The sequence below is a fragment of the Conger conger genome, chromosome 12 (genome assembly GCF_963514075.1).
Source record: "Conger conger chromosome 12, fConCon1.1, whole genome shotgun sequence".
In the NCBI taxonomy this organism is placed as follows: Eukaryota; Metazoa; Chordata; class Actinopteri; order Anguilliformes; family Congridae; genus Conger; species Conger conger.
The window spans coordinates 39,459,543-39,486,286 of record NC_083771.1 but is presented as its reverse complement, the minus strand read 5'-3'; the positions used below and the strand labels follow the sequence as shown (position 1 = coordinate 39,486,286).

The window sequence follows — 26,744 nt, the reverse complement described above, 5'->3', positions numbered from 1 at the left end:
ACGTTGTGTCCACAAGAGGGACTCCTTGCCACAACTAAAAAATAGCAGTTGCGCTGGAGGGTTCGCGTTGCAGTGGTTTCATATAATAAATGTGTTCTAGTTTCAGAAAAGCCCTACAGTATATATTAGAATGTCATATTGAACTTAGAAATGCTCCTTACATTGATTGGATATAAAATAACTTGTTACCTTGTGCAACACAAAATAAAGTGACACTGATCGGATGATTTAATAATACAAAAGAAAATGAATGGAAAGACATTTCAAATCGAGAATATTTAATAGGTTCAGTAGAAACGGTTTACAGATTATTGATCATTCAGCCCCAAGTGTGCCTTTTGCCTTCAATATGGATCAAAATGTCTGATGCCTTTTTGGGTTTTAAAGTCCACTGTTGTCCAGGTAAGGTGGTGCAGCACACTGATTACAGTAACTATAGCCCAAACAAGAAAGTTCACATGAGCACACACACATGCACGCATGTACACGCACACACACACACACACACACACACACACACACACACACACACACACACACACACACACACACACAGTCCTCTAGGACTGAAGCTGTAATTCACTTTCCAGATTTAAAGCTTTTTTTATATTTTATTTTAATTCTCAATTATTTTGATTTGTGAAAATATAATAATGCTGTAAAATGGAATGGTCAAAAAGAATACCCATGGCATATTGGTTTTCTGTGAAAACTGAAAACCAATTATTTCTACCATAAAGACTATATTGTCTCTAATGTCAGAACATGGTACTTCTAAACATAAAATTACTTGCATTCTCTTGGTAAAAAATTCACCATGATTATGCATGTGATCGGTTGAAAAATAATCACCTAAAAGAGTGGGATATTTCTTTATCTAATCCACATAGGATTTTCGCTTGACCTACGTACACATAGATATGCCAAATCACTTAAAATATCCATTACCTTGAATAGAATCCACAGAGTACACAAGTTTTGAAACAAACTCCATAGTGAATATACACTCACTGAGCACTTTATTAGGGTAGGGCCTCAAAACAGCCTCAATACTTTATGGCATGGATTCCACAAGATGTTGAAAACATTCCTTTGAGATTCTGTTCCATGTTGACATGATTGCATCACGCAATTCTGCAGATTTGTCAGCTGCACATTCATGCTGCAAATCTCACATTCTACCGTATCCCAAAGTTGTTCTATTGGACATTAGTTCTATTCTATTCACATTCTATTCACACAGTGGCTAGGAAGGCCAGTGAAGAACATTTAACTCAATGTTCATGAAACCAGTTTGAGACGACTTTTGCTTTGTGACATGGTGCATTATCATGCTGGAAGTAACCATTAGAAGATAAAAGGTACATTGTGGCCATGAAGGGATGCACATGGTCAGCAACAATACTCCAATAGGCTGTGGCATTCAAGGGATGATTGATTGATATTAACTGGCCCAAGGTGTGTCAACAAAACATTCCCCATGCCATTACACCACTGCCACCAGCCTGGACTGTTGACACAAGGCAGGTTGGGTCCATGGATTCATGCTGTTGGCACCAAATTCTGACCCTACCATCTGTATGCCTTAGGAGAAATTGAGATTCATCAGACCAGGCAAAATCTTTCCAGTCTTCAACTTTGAGTCCACTGCAGCCTCAGCTTTCTGTTCTTTGCTGACAGAAGTGGAACCTGACGTGGTCTTCTGCTGTTGTAGCTCATCCACCTCAAGGTTGGATGTGTTTGTGCATTCTGAGATGCTTTTCTGCTCAGCACAATTGTACAGAGTGGTTATCTGAGACTGTTGTGCGTGAAAATCCCAGGAGATCAGCAGTTACAGAAATACTCAAACGAACCTGTCTGGCACCAACAATCAAGCCACGGCAGAGATTACTGAAATCACATTTTTCCCCCATTCTGGTGGTTGATGCGAACACTAACTAAAGCTACCGACCCATATCTACATGATTTCATGCATTGCACTGCTGCCACATGATTGATTAGATAATCATGAATAAGTAGGTGTACAGGTGTTCCTAATAAAGTGCTCAGTGAGTGTACATATACATTATTTCCCTGTGCGGTAATGTAAATGCACAGTGGCTTGATTCAGAAACTTCAATGCCTTCAATATTTTTTCTGTGGCAGCTCAGAAGTACTGTGCAACAGGAAATGAGTTTCCCATAAGGCTTTGCGGTGCAAAATAATTTTTACTGGTAGATCAATCAATAGATAGCCAGAATTCAACATCTTTACTCAAGCAGTCAATGATGGAGCTAGCTTGTTGTCACTATACAATCTTAGTCGACAAAGATAAAATGAATACCTTTCAATTCAAGAAAAAAAACTTTATAATCTGAATTTCCTAGAGCATTTCACCCAAAATAACTATAATAATAGTGCAGTTTAAAGGCTGTATGCCAATGACAACTTACATAATCAAAAACAGATATGACTTCTCAAATTTAGGTCTGTTCTGTGATCACTTACAGTAATTTTTAAAGTAGATTAGTCCATCAGTATTGCAATATGCTGTATGTGCTAGGGATGTGATTGTTTCCTGTTAACCAAAATCTGATAACATGCAAAACCATAGGATAATCACTGAAACAAAAACAACATGTAAAACAGAATGTGCACGTTACTTTCAGATCACATCTAATTTCATTCCTGAATAAAATAGACATTTTCATAATAGAAGCACTGGAGCTGGGCTCATTCGCATCAAAAATACACTCCAACAGAAGCCCAGTGAAGGTAGCACTTTTTCGACAGATTCTCCCGACAGATTATTCTGCCAAAATTTAAATACAAAGCAGCTAACATAGCTAACTAGCTATGCAAACTGGTTTTCACTGATGCCTTGAAAATGCAAATGTGACAAAAAAAGAAATATACCTAAATTGTCAATGAAAAAGCAGAGCTAATACCCAATTCACTAGCCCACATTTGAATGAATGTACATCTCCCCTGTGAGGCACTGCTACTATCACTCAAAGCGCTAATATAATTGACACTGTATGTGGACTAAATTTAAATGAATAAAAATCATCAATTTATCTCATTTTAGAACTGGTCCCACTTACCAGTAAGCCAAAATCTAAGCCAAAAGCACATCCCTAGCATACTGTTAATTTGGCTGTAACACCACACCACAAAGCTGTTATCCTTGGATATCCGTCCTGGGCATCAGCAAGCTTTGAATTACATTAGTATGTGTGTGCTGGAAGACAAAGCATTCACTGCTTAGAGAAGAAGGGTGCAGACCCGAAAGGATCCAGCTCAACTTGAGAAGGCATGTGTGGCCCACTGGAGACAGCCAGCTCAGTGAATGGAACTGCACCAAAGTTGTCCATATTATTCCCCTCTCCGAGGGCGGTATGCAAGGAGGTAGGCGGAGCTCTACGTTTGGCTTTACCAAGATCCACTGTGTGGTAACGTTGGCTATGTTGTTGGGAGTGCTGGGCACCGTCTGGGAGCGGAAAGAGCCCGGCTTCCTCTGAGGGTATGGGCATCATTCCCTCGCTGGCACAGGCTGAGGCTTGGCTGTTGTCCTCCTGGACGTCTGAGAAGCCGAGGAACTCACTGCTCTCCTGCGAGTGCATCCCGACTGCGTGTCTGTGATGGCGGTCATGTTGGGGTGTCTTTGAACTGGACCTGTTGCTCCTGCTGCTGTGGCTGTGCTGATTTGTATTGTTTTTTAGGCTCTCCCGGTCGCTCTGCTGTGAGGACAGATTCAGAGTCTGCCGCTGGGGACAGGACACTTCTTCCGAAGGCACATGACCAAAAATCTCCTCCTGGCTCTGAGAGACAGGCACGGGTCTGCTGGGCTGAAAAAGAGCACGGCCGAAAACATCTACACTGACTGGGGAAATGGGGAACATCTGTCCGATTGGGGCACCTCCACCCTTTCTGGGTCTGCTGAACGGGGCATTGCTGAAAACATCAACCTCATCCACGGCCTGCTCTTGGCTCGCCTGTCTGAAGGGTGCTTTGGAAAAAATATCAGTGTCTTCAGTGGTATCACCCTGTAAGGCACCCAGGAACGGCACAGCTCCGACCATGTCCACGTTGCCCCTAGACGGCTCTCTCATTGCCGCACTGGGTGGGTCAATAGGCACGATCAGGGTAGCTCCAGCATCTCTCCCATGACCTCCTTCCACTGCAGTCAAAATAGTGTCTCCCGCCTGCTGACCTGCGTGCGCTTCCGCCTCCTTCAGGTCCTCACAGCTGGAACCAGAGCTGCACTTGTCCTCCTCTTCATCCGAGTCCATGAGCAGCGGCCTCTGACCCAGATTCTCGGGCTCGGCGTCGTTGTCTTCGTTGAACTCGCCGCTTTCCAGGTTCAGGCCCTCCTCGTCCTCCGGCTCCCCCTCCTCGCTGCTCCTGGGGGAAGGGGGGTCCGACTCGAAGTCGCTGTCCGACTGCTCCCCTGCTCTGCTGCTGCTGTTGCTGGCGCTAGGCTCCTGGGTAGGAGGTAGGACCGAGGTCCCTCCTGGGTCACTCAGCTCTTCACGGGACTGCTTCGGACTTTCCGTGCTGGGCTCTCCTGGATCAAACCAGAGAAAAAGCTTTCAGTTAGAGCCCAAAAACGTGACCTTACAATTCATATCTTGTTTTGAATCGCCACCTTCAAGTTGTTTGAGTAACTTACTGAGGCGACAACAGAGAATTTGAACAGCCACCGATAAATGGAGCCCAAAGAACTCCTTATTGACCAGTAGTTCATTAGCAAAGTCCTGCCTCCAAAGTCTGGTCATGTAACAAGAGATGAGAAGATCATCAGGTTCACAGTTATGAAGTGGCTCCTTCATATTACTTCCAATCGAAAATAGTTTTTCCCCTTCAATTATCTATTTCCTTATAGCACAGCTCATTCACACATTATATTTCCCGGTATCTAAAGACCCAGATCTCATTGTGATAGGATAGTGTGTTATGGTTTGTAAGACAGTAGCTTGAGGAAGACAGCCATGTAACAGAACTATCTTGTTGAAATGTTGTAGTGGTGGTGTTCAGACAATGGGAAATTGCTCAACTGTGATTCCCTTCTGCACAGAGCTCTTACAAGAAACGAGAAAATGTAGACAAATTTTTACACTACTTTTATTTTCTATTTCTTTTTTCTAATGGCATTCAGTTAAGCATTCTACAAATTTAGCAAAGTTTTTTCTTTGAAAGGGAACATCAGTACAGTGTTTGTGCTGTATGTGAATGCCAGGCACATACAGCTATGACATTTTCATACCTTTGTCAATATGAACGGAAGCACATGATTTAAAAAATGTAAATGACAACCGTAATACTTTCAAAGCTAATATTATGACTGCCATATCAATTGGCTGGAGAAAAGGTAGGTATATGACAGCAGCACCAAAATAAACAACAGTCAGTTAATAGACGTGAAATTAAACCAATAGTAACAGTGCTTTGCTTCATAAATGCAGACATAAAACAACAGCAGATGTGCTCCAAACATTCACACACTGCATTATGCCAATTCCAGCATCAGGTCCCCTCAGTGTGATGCACATGTATGACAATTTAGTTTTAGCTTCATTGAGATCAATGTTACTGTACAGAACTCAACTGATGAATTAAACTAAGTGGGAGGTATTATAGGATCAATTCCATTGAACTTACAGTTCTACTTCATTGACAACTTATCATATAAGTAATGGTACTGAAGTTAAGAAGGCTTTATCTTTTTTTCACTGATGAGAGAGAACCAAACATTATTAAATGTTACTTCGTACTGAATCGCTTCATTGTCAGACTCAACTCAGGATTAAATAGAGATCTAACATCAAGGCATCCACACTCTCAGACAGCTTGTTTGCTAGGTGAATTTGCAGATAATCACTCATGAACAATAAAAGTGGCAGGCAAGGAGCAGATATTTAAAGAGGATGCCAAAACCATAGGAAGATACGTGACTGGGTTGCTGATTGCAGGACGTAATTCCGTGTTCCCACCACACCTGCTCCCCGGTTTCCAAACCTGCTCCCTGATCAGCACATGAAAAGTGAATGACCTTCTGTCCAGGGAAACGTGTACTGGGGTTGGGGCAATAAGTGAGGGCTGCCTGTCCCTGCTAGACTTGCCTGCAGTGGACAGAAAAGGAATAGAGCCAAAGAGGTCTTCGGAGAGGGGCTTCTGGTGGGACTGCAGCCTCTCCACAGCAGAGTCCACACTGGTCGCTCTCTCCACTGGCCTCTCTATGGACGGTGAGTAACAGACAAGTTGGCACTACAATCGGGCGCTTGAGAGGAACAACCTGAACGACCTTTAAGGGTGTGAAAATTGTGCCAAAAGTGTTTTGCCGTAATGGGTGAATGCTCTGCATCTTGTCAATCTTGTGATGTTTTTGATTGTACATTATGTGAAAAATAACTCAATAACAATGTTCTATACACTTTCAAAGTAAAATGTGACTCCCATTTAAAAGCAATATTGATAAGAATGAATATTTAGTAAATCCCACATTCAGGTAGTAGCAGGAATACATATTCATGTGTGGAAGGAAAAAAAGATGAAAATGAAATATGATCATAAGACATAGGGAAAGTACTGGAAATGTGGTGAAAGACATAAACCCTTTATGAGAGCTCAGAGATTGGCACTTGCTTGCTCTAAGAAGGTCAAACTCCCGGTCCAGTGGGTCTTCCTCTGAGAGCCTGTTTTGTCTGAAGGGGTTCCAGTGCTGCACGTCAGGGGGGCTGCTGATGTTCTGCGGGGGTGGGGTGACCCCCTCTGTGTCCAGGAGAGGATTCCTACCACAAAGGACAGTATTACTAAAGCATCACATCCATCTTGCCATCGCCTTTACTACGAAAGCCCCTTGACGTCATTCAAAATTTGATGGGCCTGAATAAGTGACGACACTGTGGTGTGTGGATGGACGACAGCCAATACATTTCAAGCAGAATCTCTGAAAAGGCTTGAGCATGAGAAAGGAAAGGTGGTGCTTACCTGGCTGTAGTGACTGAAGGCTCTGTGGTGGGCTGACCCAGAGCTGACCCTGCTGGGGTTAAGGGCCCAGGGGAGACCTGGAACTCCAGAGGGGAGGTGAGATAAGGGGCCTGCTGCTGCTGATTGGCGAAAGCCTGCTGGTACTGCTGCATCTGTGGAGAGAGGTGACCGTCACAGAGCCCAGGGCACAGGACAGGGGACCGTTCAAAGGCAAACAACGCAAAGGCGCATCAAATGGTGTTGCTTAGACGCATGGTTCCTACAGTGTTTCTAATGCTACATTCAAGGGTAATTTCCTAAGTTTTCAAGGACCCAGTATGTAAATTATACAGTAAGAGCACTAATAAGAGTAGAAGCACTTTCTTATTCTATCATGATTTTCAAGTAAACTGTACACCGAAGATATCATGTCATTGAATTGACACTAGTTTATGTTTTCATTGTGTGGGATATGTGCACCTATTTTAATTAAAACAAATTTTATTTACCTATCTATAGAATGTATTCTATAGACCTCACTGTCCCCATGCCAAGCAGGATAAACTTTGCTACATAGAAATTAATCAATGTCATTCTTGCTTGAACACTCCCAAGCCTTATCCAACTCTTCCACTCTTCCATTTTAATACTATTACGAGGACATTACTGAGATAAGGAGCTTAATTTAAACCTCCCAACAGTGTAATTCCCTCTTATAGCATGACTTAACACAAATACATCCATTTCACTTGATTGACCTCAGGGATGAGGGGAACAGCCTGGATAGCAACAACTAGTTGTAAAATTTGTAAAATCAGCACCATCTTACACTGTACTACATACTTATTTTCATTGTTTCTTTTCTAACTTTTTTCACTGCCTTTGTCTTGAGTATTTGTCTTTTCTTTGTCAAAGAGAGCAACTGATTGACCAAGTCAAATTCCTTGTATGCATAAAAACATACTCTGATTCTGATTCTAATGTTATGAAATGGAGGAATCTCATTTAAATCTCTATAGCTCAGAATTATTGCTATTAAGTTCCTATCCTTTGGAACATCCAGGTAAAGCCAGCCCTGTCAATTGTGTCGAATGGCAGCAATTCATTTCCTGTCAGTATGTATGTGAAAAAGTACATTGTAGGCATGCTGTTAAATGTGCTCTAACACTGCATGACATTTTAAGACAGGCAACTCTTTAGTGCACTAAATGTCAGCCAACCCTTCAATTACTGAAAACATCAAAAAATACTTGTCATATAATTACATTCAATTATAATTTTATTTGGTTGCGGCCTAATTCCTACATAGAAATACCAAAATGCCAAAAAGTCTTGTTGCGACTTCAAACAACTTTGTGACTTATCTACTATCAACACAATTAGCTACCCAGGAGTGAGAATGAAAACCTTGTTGTAGCAAACAGATAGTTACCAAATACAAACTTTTACTGAATGCAAAAGTAGGGAGGCATGTGGCCACCAATCAACACAAGATGTTTGACTAAACTAAATTGGTGTTAGACGTCCGAGTCTAAGTCCATACCACACTGCTCACACTGTCCTATCAGTAGATCTTACCAGAGCGGCATAGTGAGCCTGCTGTTGGACCATGGGCTGCATCTGCTGCTGAAGTGCATGTTGCTGGAGAACTTGGTGGTACTGTAGGGGAGACAAGAGCTTCATGGAAATCACTGTGTCAAACCTGCTTCCTCCCTGGGTTTGATCGGGCCTGAAAGCAAGTTTCGGGCTCGACTGAAACTCCTGGACCACATATCTAAATAATCAACTAATCCGAGCACATGCAGTATGGAGCCTATCCCATCCCAAGCTAAATAACAAGTATATTGTCCACCAAAATACCAACCTTTCCTAAATGTAATGCTCTTACAATATGATTCACCAGCCTTGGGCTTTGATTTGAATTATTGAACTTGATACTTGTTAGTTAGTAATTGCATTTCTATCTAGAAGCCATAGAAAGAACTGGTGTGAGCTGGTCACAACCTCCACAGGGAGTCTGTAAAAAAGCATGTATATGTGGAGACCATATGGCCACCTGGATTTCCTCACAGCCATGTTGACTGGAAGTGAGGAGGACTGTTCTGCAGTCAACAGAATATCTAGAATGTCTATACTACAGATAATGTATACAAATGTATGCAATTCTACTCCAGGGGTATAGAAACCTGTTGTAGGTACTGTTGTTGCTGTTGCTGCAGTTTTTTATGCTGTTGCTCTTCCTGCAGTTGTTGCTGTTGCTGCAGTCGCTGTTGCTGAAGCTGTTGCTGTTGCTGCAGCTGTTGACGCTGCCACTGCAAATGTTGATGTTTTTGCTGCAGCCGCTGTTGCTGGTCTCCTGGCTGCTGCTGTTGCGGCTGCTGGCTGCTCCTCGGAGCCTGCTGAGTGCTCAGACCCTCCCCATTGCTCACTGGCCCTGAAGGAGACACCTTCTTCACAGGGGCAACGGCCTTGTCGATGGGCAGAACGCTAGCGCTCACTGCCTTCGGTCTCTGCCTGGGGGCAATAGATGTTTCCGTTGGTCCAGTGGAGTCTGTAATTCTGCAATGAACAATTTGCAATCAGCGGCCACCACATACTGCTTCAGATCAAGAGCAAGGACTGATGTAAAAGAGCACAGCATAAAGTAACAGGTATAATACATGGCTACCCCCTTTTAACTAATTTAACGTCATTAAACTTGTCAATGGAACATCAAATCTACAATGAATTTAACAAATGTTCATACTGGTTTTGTGATAGTGCTATAAACCAATTGCAGTGCATAAGGTCAAACAACATACCTACAAGTGAGCCTCAGATTCTTTCTACATGAGAGGAGAGATGGGGCACTGAGACCATGCAAAAGTGAGTTTTCATGAGCCCAATAAAAGATGGAGCAACCGCATGATGTCAATTACTTACTTGCGGAAGACTTTGTACTTCATAGCAAAGATTGGCTTAAATCACTGAGTCACTGAGGCAGCTCCCATTCTGGGGTTCATGAAGCCTCACTCTCCCACCACCAATGAAGAGCTACCTGGCTTTTGTCATGCTCTTCTGAGTGGCCACCTCGCTGGCTGTCATAGGCTCCGGAAGTGACGTGGGTAGAGGAGAGGTCTGCACAGAGTGGAGATGCCAATAAAACATCAATTTAAAAGAAACAGAAGGTGAGGTGTGTTTTCACTTCACAGCAATTGCTGAATTGATTTCCACACTAACAACCCCCCTCCCCCCCCCAAGACACTTCCCCCAACACAATCACATGTTGACGAGAAATAATCAGTCAGTGAAAAAAATGAATCCTATGAAGAAAAAAAATACTTACAAAGATATTTGGCACGGGGCACTCTTTTCCTGTCAGCCTGAAGGCAAAGTGGGAGACTTGATAGATATCGGGTCTCTTCTCTAGATCAGATTCCAGCATATATCCTTCAGCGAAAACGTAAGACCAGAATCCAGGGTAAGAGGTAGTCAAGTAAAAGGTGATGAATGATTATCACAGGAAGCCAAATCTTCAAGCACCATCAGTTCCTTAGCAGTGTGTCCTGAGTGCATATCTGCAGCACATGGGTTATACTCATATTGTAGCACACAGAAGTGCTAGTGTTCAAATTTCTATGCACTTTCAGGGGACAGAGGTATTCCTCTGTCTCTTTAGAGTGGAGTCCATTGGACAAGCAAAACATAGTCATTCTTAACTAAGTTCACACCAATGACAACCTTACCTTGAGACAACTACTTACTGATTAAGCAATGCAACTTGCTGGAGAATTTGGAATTGTCTGGAACAAAAAATGCTCCATCGCATATGGCAACCTGACTCTCTCCAAATGGAAGTGAGAAGAAACACAGCTTGTACAACAAGCAGCCAAGAGCCTGAAACACAGCACAAATGCATTACATATTGTGGATTTATAAACACTGGAAAACACAATACAGCAATCTAACAGATTAAGTGAAAAAAAGGAAGGCAAATGCATTGTATCCCATTCATTAACAGAATCAGTGAATAACTTTCTGTTTTGTGATTACTAGTAACTGTGTGATCACAGAAGCTGCATGGACACAGAAGTATGTGGAGAGAGCAGGTGGAGATGTAGTATCCCTGTATCACTCAGATGCAGAGGGAAATGGAGTAGAATTACACAGTATGTACACTGACTGAGCACTTCTTTAGGTAGACCTGTACACCAGCTTGTTAATGGAAATATTTAATCAGCCAATCATGTGGTAGCAATTAAATGCATAAAAGCATGCAGACATGGTCAAGAGGTTGAGCTGTTTTTCTTCCCTAGAATGAAAATTGTCACGCACAACAGTCTCTAGAGTTTGCAGGCGAGCAGCAGTTCAGCAGGCAGAAATGTGTTAATGAGAGAGGTCAGAGTAGAAGGGCCAGACTGGTCAAAGCTGACAGGAAGGTGACAGTTACGCAAATAACCACACATTATAACAGTGGTATGCAGAGAATCATCTCTGAACAAACAACGTGTCGAACATTTAAGTGGATAGGCTGCAGCCACAGAAGTCTTAAAAAGAAGTCCAATAAATACCTAATAAAGTGCTCACGGATTGTATGTGTTCTATCAGTTCTATCTGACTGAATGCCAAGGATAACATTTGGATGAGTCCTTCCTGATACTCAGTAGAACAGGAGACGATCACAATGTCTGGAGAGACGGGCTTCAGTGGAAATTACAGTGTCATGTAACTGTGAACTACCACAACATATGTCTACTCCTAATCATCATTGTGGGGGAAAGCCTGTGGTTTACATACTGTTTGGGCCACAAATGACTGGTGTGTAGAATCATATTTTTTAAGAGAGATTATTGTGGGGGTTGCATACTTATGGTACATACCAGCGATGAAGGAAAGGATTTTCTGAGTTATCCTTTTCATATTATTGGGAAGCTTCCACTGTTCAGCAGTTACAAAAAAATGTTTTACACATGCAACAGTGCATATGCATGTAACTCAGTCTGAAATGTTTGCAAACTGACAACCAGTCTGATTTGCATTCAAATATATGGATCCAAAATAGATGGCATTCAGTAGTATATCATGGGAGATTTATTATTGATTTTACCCATATATCGGCCTTAGTGGTGATCGCTTTGCCTTCGTGAAGATTAATCATCTCAGGAGCTCGATATGACAGGGTTGTATACCTGTTAAGCAGAGAGTTCAGGAATAAAGGTCAGCACCACAATAAGCCACAGGCCACAGCTCTTCAGCTACCTTATATTATATAGCATACCCATATGCTATATAATAGCATACCCATATAATATTATATGCAACATTGCAACTCCAACATTCAGCTTTTGAGTAAAAGTATCAAATTACTTATGAATGGATATTGCGCCCCAAAACAAATGGTATCTTATCCACTCATCATTCCTAATTGCAGATGCGTTATTCTTCCCCAGGGAGAATAACGTCCTCGCTTGTTAACCATTGGGTGCCTGAGGCAACTTTTCAGATTGAAATGAAACTTTCTGAAACTGCAGAAAGTAGAGGACTTTATCTAAGCACAAGCCTCCCTCTTCAGATCACAACTGAGACAAAGAGACCCATGCACTGGGCACAGCAGTCTAACCGGAACTGATCTTACTGCACAACTGAATTAGCATACTGCGTACTCAGGTAATTGTATTAAGCTACTGGTACCATCACGGACCAAGAGAAAGACGGACCTTCTGATAAGCTAGAAAATGATTCTGTCCATTAATTTCCTCCTTTCCTCTCCAGTTAGATAGAAATGTACATGCCTATGCAACATTTGCACAGTAAAAAATGCAGGCTAAACTCCGCTTACTTTTTTATTTCATCCTCCACTGCTGTCACACCATCTTTGTGTGGAAGAAGCACTTTGTGTGTCGCACTTCCAAAGTCACACAGCACATAGTTTCCTTCGTCATTTAGCAAGATGTTCTCCACCTGAGGTACACAAGACAGCGGGCAAGTTTATACTTGCCACATTTATACAGGAAAATATTTTACCTTTACTTTTCGCATTATTGCAGTATTTTTCCAGAACTTTTTTAATAAGCTCCTTTTCTATGGCTACTGTGAAATTAGATGCTTGTCAGCGTCCCTGATGAAAGCCCTGGTTTCTATTTGCCCTATTCCTTGTTGACAACGATTGTGCGGAGAACCATGATGATAGTTTTCCAAAGGTAAGCTTTTACTGGGTAACTAACTATGCATTAGTTTCAAGCTACAAAATACCTGCAGCGAATGCTCGCGAGAGAGCATGACCCAGTGTGTGTATTGCTGACTAGGTGCCACTGACATACCCTCTCTGCAATGCTAAACTGGGAAAGCTGAAAGTGAGTACTGAGGGAGTTGCCATGAAAAGAGCAGCAGGCTCCATACCTTCAGGTCCCTGTGAATGACCGGGGTCTTGCACTGGTGTAACCTGGCCACGGCCTCGCAGGTATCACAGAAGATGGTCAGAACCTCCGCCTCACTGAAACCAGTGTGGAGTCGCTGGTTCATCTGCCTCACTACCTGACCAGCTGAAGAAAAGTTTTGATGCATCAAAAACCACAATGCCTACATATTAGTATCAAAAAAAAACCATGGACAACAAACAGAATACATACTGTATAGTGGAGAAGTGCATTGTAGCATTTCATTTTGGCCAAGAGTGCAATAAAATACAAATGTTAAATGAAGCAAAAATATACCTAATACGCAATATATTCTCTTACAACAAAATAAAAGTGAATGATGCCATTACTATACGTTATCCTTGAATCAACTATTAGTGGCTCGCAAGATTAAACAGAGCACACAGTAGATCCTGACTGAGGACCACAATGAGAAAACAGTGCTGTAAAGACACTAAAAGCAAGACTAAACGCTGAAGACTGATCTGAGGTGTCGGAGTGTAAGTGAAAATACCTTTGCAGTATTCCATGAGAATTATTACCTCCCACACGCTCTCTCCCACCATGTTAACGGTAGAATCCAGGTATCGCACAATATTCTTGTGCCCTGACAGCTCTTTCTATGGAGGACAGAAAGGTAAGGCCACAGACGTTAGTGTGTCTTCACCTCCACTTGTCACTTCAGATACGCTGTACAGCAGAACAGCTGTTGCGGAATAGTATCTGGCAATAGTGCTGCTCTCAACCCTGTGACATCCGCTGTCAATTCGAGGGTCAATGGCACCTCTGAAACGTGTGCACTCCATTGACTACAGTTATTGCATTTGTGTGAAGACTGCAAATGCTCCGCTGCCTAACACTCTCTCACCCTGGGCAATGCCATTAACTTAGCCATTGGCGAGTCATTACCCGCCATGCAACTATTAGCTTAGTGAGCAGCATCTTATGCATGCAGGGAATTTAAGTACCCAGCAGGAGGCAGAAGATAAAGTATTGGATCATGAACTTGTCAGCTGTCAGGAGAATAAAGTGCTGTGCGCTACGATGAACACATCTCACACCGCCTGAGGTACAGCAGAAGAATGTCACTTCTCAACTTCATCACGCTCAGCATTGACAGGTTTTTTCTGAAAAAGGCTAATTTTAAAATTCTTTGATCATGCGTGAGTGCAAAACACATTTCATAACTATTTTCTCAAAGCACCAGCTATTGCAGGAACAACTACTATACTTTAACAACTCTGCATTACTTATCCACAACTTTAGTTACAGTGCAGTCCATACATATTTGGACAGCGGTACAGTTTCTGCTCATATGGCTCTGTAATCCTGCACATTGGATTTTAAATTAAGGTTTAAATGAGGTTTTTTTAATAAATTTTTTTACCTCTGTTCATGTCAGTAAGTCAGCACATTGATGAGCATGAAAGATTAGACCCAGAGAGGTCCATTGCATCATGGTGAACTGTACCCAAAAAGTCGTCAAATTCTCTCAGCAAAACTACCTGGATGGTCAGATAAGTACTTTAATTTCACTTTTGGGTGAGCTGCCCCCTTAACAATGGTACAAGTAAGTACATGTGCCTCTCACCAGGACTTTTTTTTCCACTGTCAGAAATAAATAACGGAGCTGCCCACTTGTACAGTGCATGCATTGCATTAGGATTTATGACTACATAACTCATGTTATAAAACATAGCCAGCTTGGCTGCAATGGTGTTGGCACTGGATTCAGCCAGTGTTTCAGCAGCTGACATGCCATTGACATGTTGGACTGAGCTTGAGTCAGTTCAGAGATTTAATAGCTCACCATGATAGTGATCTCCCTCTTGTGGACACTCAGGTCCTGGAGGTTGTTGACATACATCCTCTTCAAGGCACATCGCACTCCGCCATGAGTCCGGGCGAGGAAGACAACAGAGAACCCTCCTGTACAGACGGCACAGTCATTAAAAGTCACAAAACGACAGTCCCCTCACCACATCCTTCAAATGCTCCTTTGCTAAATGCTCTTTTTCTTCTACTTTCAGGGCAATGGGAGAACCTATGGTATTTTATGCATTTCAAGTTATTGCGACCAGAAGGAACGGCACAAACATCGACCAACTGGGTGAGACAAGCTAGCAGCAGGACCGGACATGAAGCCGGTGTAGGAACACAGCGTTGTATACAAATGCAGCCCGCATATGGATTACCTGTCATACTTCCCACAGATATGTCATGGCCATTATCCCTTGCCACTGGCCTGCAGCACAAGGCGAGACTGAGCCCATTTGATTTGCGCATATCGATGCAGCCAAAAATCTTGTGCATATTGATGCAGCAAAGAATTTTGCTACAGGCACAGTTTCAGCGAAAGAGCCATTTTCTTAAATCAAGATCTTAAATCTACACGACTCCTGTTTCAGCTCACAATGTTCTCCTCAAATCAGACAGTTCAAATTGGAATCTGGAATCAGTTTTGCTCCTTCTACTACTACTACTGCTCCTACGACTGCTCCTAGTTCTGCTGCTGCTCCTACGACTGCTCCTAGAACTGCTGCTGCTCTTACGACTGCTCCTACAACTACTACTGCTCCTACGACTGCTCCTAGTACTGCTGCTGCTCCTACGACTGCTCCTACAACTACAACTGCTCCTACGACTGCTCCTAGTACTGCTGCTGCTCCTACAACTGCTACTACAACTACTACTGCTCCTATAACTGCTCCTACAACTGCTCCTACTACTATTACTATTCCTACCACTACTAGCTACTACCACTACTAGCTACTACTACATTCTACTTGTCATCTCTTAGGCCTCTGCTTGAAACATGTATGTTCCTTTCTTAGAACCCTTAATGATCAAAAAAAAAAGCTAGACAAGTAAATTTGCAGAACAAATCTGAGAAAGCAATGACCTTTAATTCAAAAGTAGCTTCCATTAATAATGCATGCCTGTTATCATTATCCATTCTCTTTTTAGTATTGTATTAAATTATGGGGCGTATTATGCCAATATCAATTTTGCCAATATAGAAATGAGTTCACACCAGCTGCCTGCACATATTTTCATTGTATATTATTTATCATTAAATACGTTAGGCCTACAAAATCATAGCGTAGCCGATATTGTTTAGCATCAGAAGTGAAAATGTGAGTGGAATTTGTCAGGGTCTATATTCATGGCTTAAACATAAAGAGCTTTCCAATTATGACTCTCTGGATTCAATCAACATTACATGCGTACGTAACTTTAAAAAAAGTGTTTTTCTTTTGACATTTGAACAGTTTTTCTTTCAATGGAAAGGCTAGCACTTGCATTAAATGAAAGGTCAAAGATTAAGCACAAATCTGGACTGATTCTAGCCCACTCCCGATGAGAGTGCAGTGGCGGGTGCAGCCTGAGGACTGTACGAAACCTCGGCCAGGAAGCAAGCACACGACTGCTGCTTCGGGCTCGCTGTGGCAGACCGCAGCGTCACATTTCCTGCTCAACCGCTGAATGGCAGCAGTGCAAACCCCCGTCCTTAAAAAAGCCGTGCTGAGTCACACTGAGTACCACGCAAAGAGCCAGTTGCACAAAAGAGGCCTGAGGCACAATGCCGTGCTTGTTCCCAGACAAACAAACTCGCTTAGGTAGCCCGCATGCAAAACGTGTTTGGATTGAGACACTTCAAGATTCCTCGCAAAGTACTCCACTATGCTGCACAATAAAAGTGTGAATTACTACTCCATCTGAAGGACATCTGTGCAAAAGTCTTTGGCACCTGTATAACATTCTGTACAGATAAGATTCTTTCAATTCAGATTCTTTTCAAATAATTTAATGAAAGGTCCTTAATAAACGTAATATACATTTTACATTACATTTTTGTAATTTGGCAGAATCGTTAAAAACTGAATCAAATCAATATTTTTTGTGACCACCCTTCGGCATTAAAACTGCACAACTTCTGTGAGATATAGAACTGCAGGACAGTGTTTGCTAAGACAATCTGCAGGGAGGTTGTTCCAAGCATGTGGGAGAACTTTCCACCGTTCTTCTGCAAACTTTGGTTGGCTCCTTGCTTCTGATCTCAGACAGCCTTGATCAAGTCAGTAATATGTTACCTTTTTAAATACATACAAAAATGTCTCTGTAAAATTCAATCTTTTGGAAAATTAATATTTGTAAATCTCAAATGTGTTCTTTTATACTAACACACACAAAAAAATAAACATATATATAATAAAGTCTAGGGTGCCTAATACTTCTACACAGTACTGCAGGTTCTGTGAAAGCACTGCATACATATCAGATATTAAGTGTATCAAAGTAAATACAGCATAGAAACCTGCTCAGCTAAATACCATTAGCTATAAACTTAACACCCGTAACCTGCACTAAAAGTGGGGAATAAATCACACAGACAAGGGAACGCATCATAAAGTTAACAGTTTTTATAACACAGTTCTTGTGTGAGAAAGGCTGGAGTTACTGCATTGTACTTGTACTCAGCAACACCAACGGTTTTTCGTAAAATACCATATAGCAGAGTTACAGACCGGATGGAGCTGTGACAACACATCCCTCCATCCGCACTCAAAATGAACTTCAGCAGCACTGAAGAAAAAAAAATAGAAGGTCTGATACAGAAGGTTCAAACATTTTTTAGGTTTCAAGCTGGAACAGATAGTTATTTTGTTCAATGCACACCCAATCACATGGTTGCTGACATATTTAATCATTTTCAAACTGGAAGATTCTATCACTGCACAAACATGCACTAATGTGTGCCGATCAATCGACAAAAGCTCTGATGCCATTGACATTCAAACCACTATTATTTTGGGGTCTCTTTATTTTCCTTCATACTGACAGACTGACCATATTCTGACCAGGATATTTATAATTTGTATTTTGGATAGGTACATTTAATACAGACAAAATACTGTAACCATAGCAGTACATGCAAAGACATCATCTCAGAAGTGAAAGAGGCACTGTATAGCCGATCAGTGGCAGGGGAACTGCATCAAACTAATAAAATGAATGAAACAGAAAATCATTTGCGAAATGAATCACAAATGTGTCTGAAACAAAACCAACAATCACTTGGTGTTTTGGTGCAGTGTTTTGTGTATTAAAATAACCAGATTTTGCTGCAACAAATCATGGGATGTCGAATCAAAGTGATGTAAAAATGGTGAATACTGTAACATCCCAACATCAAAGCTGTTGTGTACTAAATCACTGTAACTGAATATAGAACTGCAAGGATTTTACATACAGTCAATTATTCATTCAGCATTTGAAATGAAGAACTCATAGTGAAAGGCAGCATTTGGGTCTCATCCTGTAGCCAATGTGCTTGGCTACAGGGAACTTCTGAGCCTCAGAGACAGGAAGTGCGAGAGGCAGGTGACTGAGGCCAAAGTAGACAGCGAGCCATAACTTTCTCAGTTATGGGTTTATGCCATATGGTCCAAGATCTGATCAATAAATCAACTCCCCTATTCCACCCTCCAACCGCTCCACAGTCAACATTACAGCATCAAATGAAGTCCATTTGTTTTGTAGTCAATTTATCTGTAGAGCACAGGAACAGTAATAAAAATGCTTTACAGAGTAACAGAACAAATACCAGGCCCGAACCCCCAAAAAGCAAGCAGGAAGGAACCTGGCTATAGAGGGGGAGCCCATCGTCTGCTGGCCAATCCAGTGAAAAGTAGAGATAGAATTGATATAACTGGAATGGAATTAAGAATCTACCACAGCAAATAATTAAATTGGTTGAGCAGATTACCATTGAGGTATTAACCAGATAAAGTAGAAATTCCATGTACGGAATGAACTTACATTTCTTAAAAGGTGGCTGGGGCGCCCAATGCCTTTCGGACATTTCAACACAAACAGTAGGTTTCCTCAGTAAACTCAGTAAATGAGTTGTCATTGTATGTAGATTTGATGCAGTCCAAATAATAACACACTTAGTTATTTATTAACTCACTATTAACCAGAATGTTGAATGAATGTTGAATGAATTTAACAGACATGTGTTCTCCAGGTGGGTGAATTCCATTCGTTCCCAAGAAGCTGGATGAACACGTTTCTCAAGGAACACAATAATAGGTCTATTGTACTGACTGTACTTTATTTACTGACATTAAAGCCGCACTCAAGAATGAGGAAAACAGCTCACTGTCTCGCACAAGAGAATGGGTCCATAAAGCTTTATTCAATCTGACACCTATATCACTGCTTTAAATGCAGAATGTGGTGGACCAGGGACCACTCTTAACGACCAAGAAATCTGGTACAGGCGATGGAGGATGCAAGACAGCAGTGCATTACCCGTACTTCACACAGCACAAGGAGCCACCTCACAGAATGAACACAGTACATAGTATCGGAGACAGATTCACAGAGGCCACATGTAAGGTGGTGTACAGCAATGGCTAACAAGTGCTGGTTTTGTGGGAGAATCCTTGTGACGGAACTGACTCAGATAGCAACTGTGTAAACAGGCCAAGCAAATTGCACCCATAATTCTCAAAGTGTTCTCTTTGGATTTATATAGACTTCAGCAAATCAAAGACAATAAATCAGGAATTTATTAAAAAGTGGCTTCTGGATAGTTACATAAATGGGGGTGCAATTTTCAGACAAATCAGTCAGTCTAGAAGGCGTTATTTACCAGTCTACAGTCTACCAAAGATGCGCTTAATGGAAGCCAACTCAAACAAGAGCATAGCTCAATTTTAGTATGCGGTTCTGAGATTAAAGCAGTCTGAGAATGATCACGTTCTTGGAACACCGAAAGAAGCCACGGAAGACCTTTGAAAAAGCACTTTTCAGCGATTTTGCAAAAACAATTTTAAGGTCTGTTTCATTCCAGGTACCAGGCATCTCATTTCAGGAAAATGCCTGGAGAGCCTGTAAGCGGTTTACATGATGAGCCACCACTGCAATACCTACACACTGCAATACCTACACTCAGATTCAAGCATTAGTCACAACACCATACATAATTCATGTGGGACAATTCATGTTTTCTCTGGTATGGATAGCTATAACGAACAAGCTTTAAAGATACCTAAATTGCTCTATAGGAAAGCCTCAGAGAAAACTTTCATACCAGGCATTTATTAATCAGTGTGCCGTTTCAAAAAGGAAAAAATGTGTTTCCAACTAGATATGTTCTCTTTGTGCTTAATTTGTGAATATATCTGGTGCTTTAGAACATGGACTTGGATACCCATTAATTCCACAATGTTAGCAATATGCGAATACAAGCTAGCATAAATACAGGCTATCCAATAAATACAGTAGCATACAGTTGGCTTTGAAAAAATTTCAAAGCCAACAACACAATATAACTGAATATAATACTGAATGTTGAATGTGTAAATAAAAATTCAATCACAACATTATCAAGGAACATCTTTTGTGAACATGCCTTGTGTCAAACCAAAAACTGGACTAGATTTGGTATCACAGACAGAAGCAGATGAGACTGAGCATTCCACACGGCACACAACTGCAGCCTAAACAGATGCCTCAATATCCACCTAAGCAGAATTCACATGAATACAGATGATTCCAAGGCCTGGCCACAACCATGACAACTTTAATTAAGTAGTAAATTCAGACTCGTACAAAATATTTGATTCAGGTTTATAAAAGGAAGGATAACCAGGAGTGTATGAAAGTAAGTACAATGAAACGTACATCCAGAGTTACAATAAACAGCCCACCAATGCTGTCAGTTCCATAAAATGGCTACATTTTATTTGGATAAGCAAGATAAGCATGAAATGAATCTACAATAATGGAATTACAATATCAATCAGCCAACAGGTAAATGCTCGGCATTTATTTATCCGAAGCACTGTAGCATGCATGCTTCTCATTCACCCATTCACATACACACTCACACACCGACGGCGATTGGCTGCCATGCAAGGCGCCAACCAGCTCGTCAGGAGCATTTGGGGTTTAGGTGTCAGGGACACTTCGACACAGCCCGGGCGGGGGATCGAACCGGCAACCCTCCGACTGCCAGACGACTGCTCTTACTGCCGGAGCCATGTCGCCCCCTATACTGGCCACAGTGGTTAAAAAAACACCAAATGATATAATAAGGTTACAGTATAGAATTGCAAAGTCTGTTTGGTGGTAGGACAAACATGGTAAATCTAGCAATTCAATGAATGAATTAATTAATATTGGGTTTCGTTTTAATACAGGTCCAGGGTAACTTCCTGTTTGCGTCAAGCCTGTCTGAAGAAATGGCGGGCCTAAAAGATGAAGGCCTGGTGAACAGGGGACGAAGCTGAGCTGCAGTAACAAAGCTTCGACCAAACGAAGAGCATAATTACACAGAGAGATGTGTTCACAGAAATAACACACTGTGAATCTTATAGGCATTAACAGACCAAAAAGCAAAGCACAACACTGCTTTTCAGGCCACTTGTCACATCTTATCAAAATTTGGCAGAGAGACCGCAATCTTACATCCAGACCAAGTAAACGACTCAGAGATATAGTACATAGAGTAGGAGTATTAAAAAGCCTATTCGAAAGGACACCGTGAAAACAACATTGATCTATCCTGAACATCTGAAACTGATTCAAGCTCAGGAACATTTGTGGATGAAGGACCCCCCCCTCTCCTTCTCTTCTTACATAACAACTAAAATAGATACTTTTCTGCCTGGCTGAAAAGGGCCTGCAAAACAGTATTTTAACTGTCCCTGATACTGTGCATCAAAGTAAAGAAAGATGTGCTCTGCAGTTAATTTAACTAAGTAAGTTGTATTTTTTATATTGTTAAAATAAATGTATGCGCATTTTAAAAATGCAAAGATACAGTTCATGTTCATCTCATGACAAAAACATGCAAATAAAACATCACACTGTTGTGGACAGTAAACAAAATGGTAAAACAGGTGAGTCACAATTATTTACCAGTACCTGTTCAGTTCTCATTTTTATAGCTATGATCACCATGCACTTAGTCCAACTCATTTCACCAAATGGATGTTGATGAGAGTTCAAATTTCCATCAGAATCAAACAAAGAGAGCACAGCCACTGTGAAAGGCAAAACAGTAAGCCTCAATACGCAAACACAAAGAAAGTGACCTCTATCATGGGACTGAGTGCTACATTGTACCAGCATTCTTTATAGAAATCGAGGACACGACAACAAAGGGCACAAGCGCTGTCTATTCATCATTGAGACAATATGCAAATTGCTGTTGATGTTGTGTTGAAGCTAGTTTTCCCTGGTCACTAAAAATAAAAGGCTATACCTCATAAATACAGTAAACGACAATCATACGCTGACACAACCTCATCCCATGACACTTTATAATTGATTCATAAAAGCATTCGATCCCCATATGAGATGGAAATTGAGAAAGCTAAGACAAAGTGCACTGGGTCAAGGATATTATGAAACTTACTTTGAATTCAGAAATCCAGCTTTAAACTGATCAGTCCCAGCCTGCAAGTCTAAAACATATTTGTAGAATTATTCTGAATTGCTTAATGAAAACCGTATTCATGTCACACCTTGTGGAGACCAGCAAAAGCCACCTGACCAACAGAAGAAAAAAAAAGCGTTTTTCAGGACACATGTCATATTGTTTACCTTGGCTGTTGCAACTGTTTGCATGGAGACCATGCTTGTGCTACTGTGTACATTATAATCAGTGCCTTCACTAAATCTGCGAAACAGGTTTCAAGACTAAAACTGTACTTTTTACCACACAGGTTATTCTTCAACATGATTACTAGCCTATACAAAGGTTTTCTACTTGACGTTAAAAAGCCACATATTACTGTAACCGCAGCCTAGTCCAGGCAACGTTATATGGCCAAAATAACTTTCTGCTGAACACTAATCCTGTTGTTTGCTGAGTTTTTAAAAAATAGGATTCATCTTCTACAACCCAACCCATGCTCATCCAACATTCTGGAAGCTATTTCCAATAGAACACCCACAACAACTCCAAACCTACAGTCCTCAAACATACTATGAGAAATATTTGGTATTTTTGTTTCAAATTGTGCAATGAGTCATGCATGGTGCAGGGTTATGGGAGGCTAGGCGATTTCTGTGCTGCTTGGAACCAGTTCAGTGATGATCTCTAACGATCCCATATAAACACTGTTCATGTTAAGCAAACATCACCAGCGACTGGCTAATGAATACAGCTTGTAATGGAATATTCTCTGACTCCTGGACAATCTTGAGCAAACTTACAGCCGCAGATAATGACAGATTCTTCATTGGCACAGCAGGCAGTTTATCAGCCTGACGGAAATTATCATTCTGTGTGCCAATTAGTTGTTTCCGTTCCTTGCTTAATGTCCTCTTTGGTGCTAAAATGATGCCATCCCATCCCACTTAAGAAAGAAATATAAGAACACCTTGCATTTTTATACTCAACTGGTAGCCATACTCAATAATGAGACACTTACAACCACACTGAATGAAGGTCAGTATTGGTAAAAAAAAAAAAAAAGTAAAGTAATTGATCTTAAACAAGCTTGAAATTGTATTTATTGCAGCCCATAGGCTATATTATGCAATATAGCTATGCATGATGCCATATTTCATATTTATTGGCCTGTTAAATTATGAGAAAGAAACTTAAGGTGCAATGTATTGCTGTGTGATGGCCATAATCGCAATGAAAGATAAATATTCTTTTGACATGGCACTTATTTTTGTAAACTTTCCATCAGCCATTTTTCCTTTCCAATAGTGTCATGGCTGAGGTGAGAATAGCTGAATTGCTTGTTATAGAATATAAAAAATAAAATAAAAACTCACCAGTCATATAGTTTTGTATAAAAGCATCCTGCCTGACACTTCAGAGTGCAGTAAAACCCTGGGACAATGTTTTTAAAGGCTACAAATATTAACACTAGTTATGAAAGAGATTACATCAGATCATTCAGTGTTTATCAACTAATAATAATGATAATAATAATAATAATAATAATAATAATAATAATAATAATAATAATGATAATAATAATACACATTGGAATGTTTTAGAACATTAAATAACTGTTTCCAGTAGTTTAGTCCTCACTAAACTCCTAGGTAATATCACTGTACAGTATGAAATACAGATAACAGCAATACAACCTGTACCCAAGGTTGTACTGCATTGCTGTTATCTGAAGCAAGCAATGAAGAAAGGTAAGAGAGGTCTAATATAAATGTGAAATGCTTACAGTATTCTGATGTCATATGAGAACAAAACAGAAGATGAATACCTGAAATACCTCAGGGGTGTAAATATTTGGGTAAAAATCAACACATCGAATGATAAACAAGGCCACTCTACTTTAAAAAAAAAAAGGTTAACAGAGGCAATTGGCCATATTTGCATACGAACACATACAAGTAGTCTAGTCTAACCTGTACTTCGAGTAGAGAGGACTGTGCCTTGCAATTTGTTTAACGTTCATTTCTAAACAAGGCACATAAAATGTGAAGTATTACCTCTAATCGTCAAAATAAATAAATAGGCCTACCCTTTACCACTGAAAATGTGGAAAATTCATGCAACCTAAAAGAGCGAAATTAAAACTTAACGGTGCCATACCTTCTGCGATGAGTTCTTCCACGGTCACTTGGAATCGACCAACACCGAACACTTTCCCAACGTAGTTAGCAACTCCAGAACCAAATCCTGAGACACCCCCACCGAGTCCACCACTTTCAGACTTCGGCATTCGAGAGAACTTCTTCATAGTTTGACAATCAAATGTACGCTCTTAAAAGAATAGTGAATGGCAAGCTACAGACCTAGTCGAGGATAATCCTAACCGGAATTTCTTATTCCTCTTTTTCCTATAAGTTTCCGCCAGCTTTATGTCCGTCCTGCATGCTGTCGAATCGCTTAGCTTTACAGTAATAGCAAGCTAAGCGTACTTAAGGTCAATGTCATAGTGCAATCACAGGATTCGCCACAGCAAAGGCAATGGTTCTACGGAGTAAGTTGTGACAGCGTTGTTGCAGTACCAGTTTCGCAGTTAATTTTCAGAGCATCCGACTATTGCCAGCTACGTTTAATAGCTAGCATAAAGTATAAATGTGACAATTCTAAACAACGTTACATTGACGATAGTTAACAGTAGTCAACCGTAAAACAGCTAACTCCCTGCCGATCTAAATAAATCTTTCCTCGCCCCCACACTGCCTCTCGCCTACTGTACAGTCTTCGAGAATCTAAACTGTCAGCACAAATGAACAGGCTACTTAATGACACTATTGGTGCACTAGACGTCATATCGCGATGCCCCGTTGTTCGTCCAGCTTCCTACACTAGTTTTGTCTGATGGTTTCCTAAATTTAGTTAAACTTCGAAGTACAGTGACATAATATGCTGACAGTGGGCGGGTTTGTTATTATACTCCATACGCTTGGCTAGCATGACAACCAAACAAAGCTTTGTCCTGCTGTTAGCATGGTAGCGATTGGTGTACCAGGCTCACGCATGCACAGTGCTCTGAGCTGATGGGACAACGTAGATGACAGTCTGCGGGTCTTCTGCCTTCCTTGTTCGGTTGAGAAAAAGGTAACTTTTCACTGTAGAAATGTGGAATTGGGGTCAAGGTACAGCATTTATAGCCTCACTTACAGTGTGTAGGCCTTCGCCAGTTGATTTTTAATTAATATACTGAAAATAATTTTAAACAAAACTTGAACAGTGGAGAAGACCAGTCCCATGGAGACATTCTATAAGTTTTTCCAGTCAGTCTCCTCGGTTCTGAGGAGATTATTTGCTGGCGCTGACAGAAAGAAAAACACAAAAACGAAGTCTTGAGACTCTGAAGTTCAAAACATATGAAAACAAAAAAAACACAAAAACAAAAACCTACAGCTCTGAAGAGAAAATCACAAACATAGGTAAAAAAAAAGAACGCCTCTGAAGAACGCCTTCTGAACCCTGCTGTAAAATCCAGCTATGCCAGCTTGGCCAGTTTGAAAATTGAGCTGGTCAAACAGGCCATAAACGGATCTAGCTGGGTATGACCAGCTACCAACTGTTTCAAAACCGAGCTTGAGTAATCTTTTTCAGCAGGGAAGTGCAAAACGCCTACAACAACGAGTGCCTCTTAAGAGCACGGCCTGTAGCGTAGTGGTGAATGACTGGGACACCCAAGATCGGTGGTTCTAATCCCGGTGTAGCTACAATAAGATCCGCACAGCCGTTGGGCCCTTGAGCAAGGCCCTTAACCCTGCATTGCTCCAGGGGAGGGTTGTCTCCTGCTTAGTCTAATCAACTGTACGTCCCTCTGGATAAGAGCGTCTGCCAAATGCAAATAATGTAATGCAATGTAATGCAGCAAACTACAGCAAACATTTGGTGGCATGGTGGTGCAGAGGATAGCACCGTTGTCTCACAGG

The 26,744-nt window shown here is 41.2% G+C and overlaps 1 protein-coding gene across 1 annotated transcript; it reads right to left on the bottom strand.

Annotated features, from left to right (window-relative positions):
* Positions 1-257: 257 nt before the first annotated feature.
* Positions 258-25,663, bottom strand: LOC133141589 (BMP-2-inducible protein kinase-like). The gene is made up of 15 exons (XM_061262155.1): positions 24,937-25,663; positions 15,154-15,272; positions 13,858-13,963; positions 13,327-13,469; positions 12,767-12,888; positions 12,035-12,116; positions 10,692-10,824; positions 10,274-10,377; positions 9,986-10,065; positions 9,135-9,507; positions 8,527-8,607; positions 6,970-7,121; positions 6,482-6,770; positions 6,102-6,246; positions 258-4,546 (listed from the first exon to the last, which is right to left on the bottom strand). The coding sequence occupies exons 1-15, from the start codon at positions 25,082-25,084 to the stop codon at positions 3,237-3,239; spliced, it is 3,387 nt and encodes a 1,128-aa protein (XP_061118139.1). The 5' UTR covers positions 25,085-25,663; the 3' UTR covers positions 258-3,236.
* Between the last annotated feature and the right edge of the window lie 1,081 nt (positions 25,664-26,744).

What these genes read in the sequence shown, in the direction of transcription:
- LOC133141589 (XM_061262155.1), bottom strand. Translation starts at nt 25,084, where the DNA reads ATGAAGAAGTTCTCTCGAATGCCGAAGTCTGAAAGTGGTGGACTCGGT. An exon ending in CAAGTTGCATTGCTTAATCA is followed by an intron (nt 10,378 to 10,691) that starts GTAAGTAGTTGT and finishes TTTTCGCTGAAG; the next exon opens with GATATATGCTGGAATCTGAT. An exon ending in AAGAGCATGACAAAAGCCAG is followed by an intron (nt 9,508 to 9,985) that starts GTAGCTCTTCAT and finishes TGTTCATTGCAG; the next exon opens with AATTACAGACTCCACTGGAC.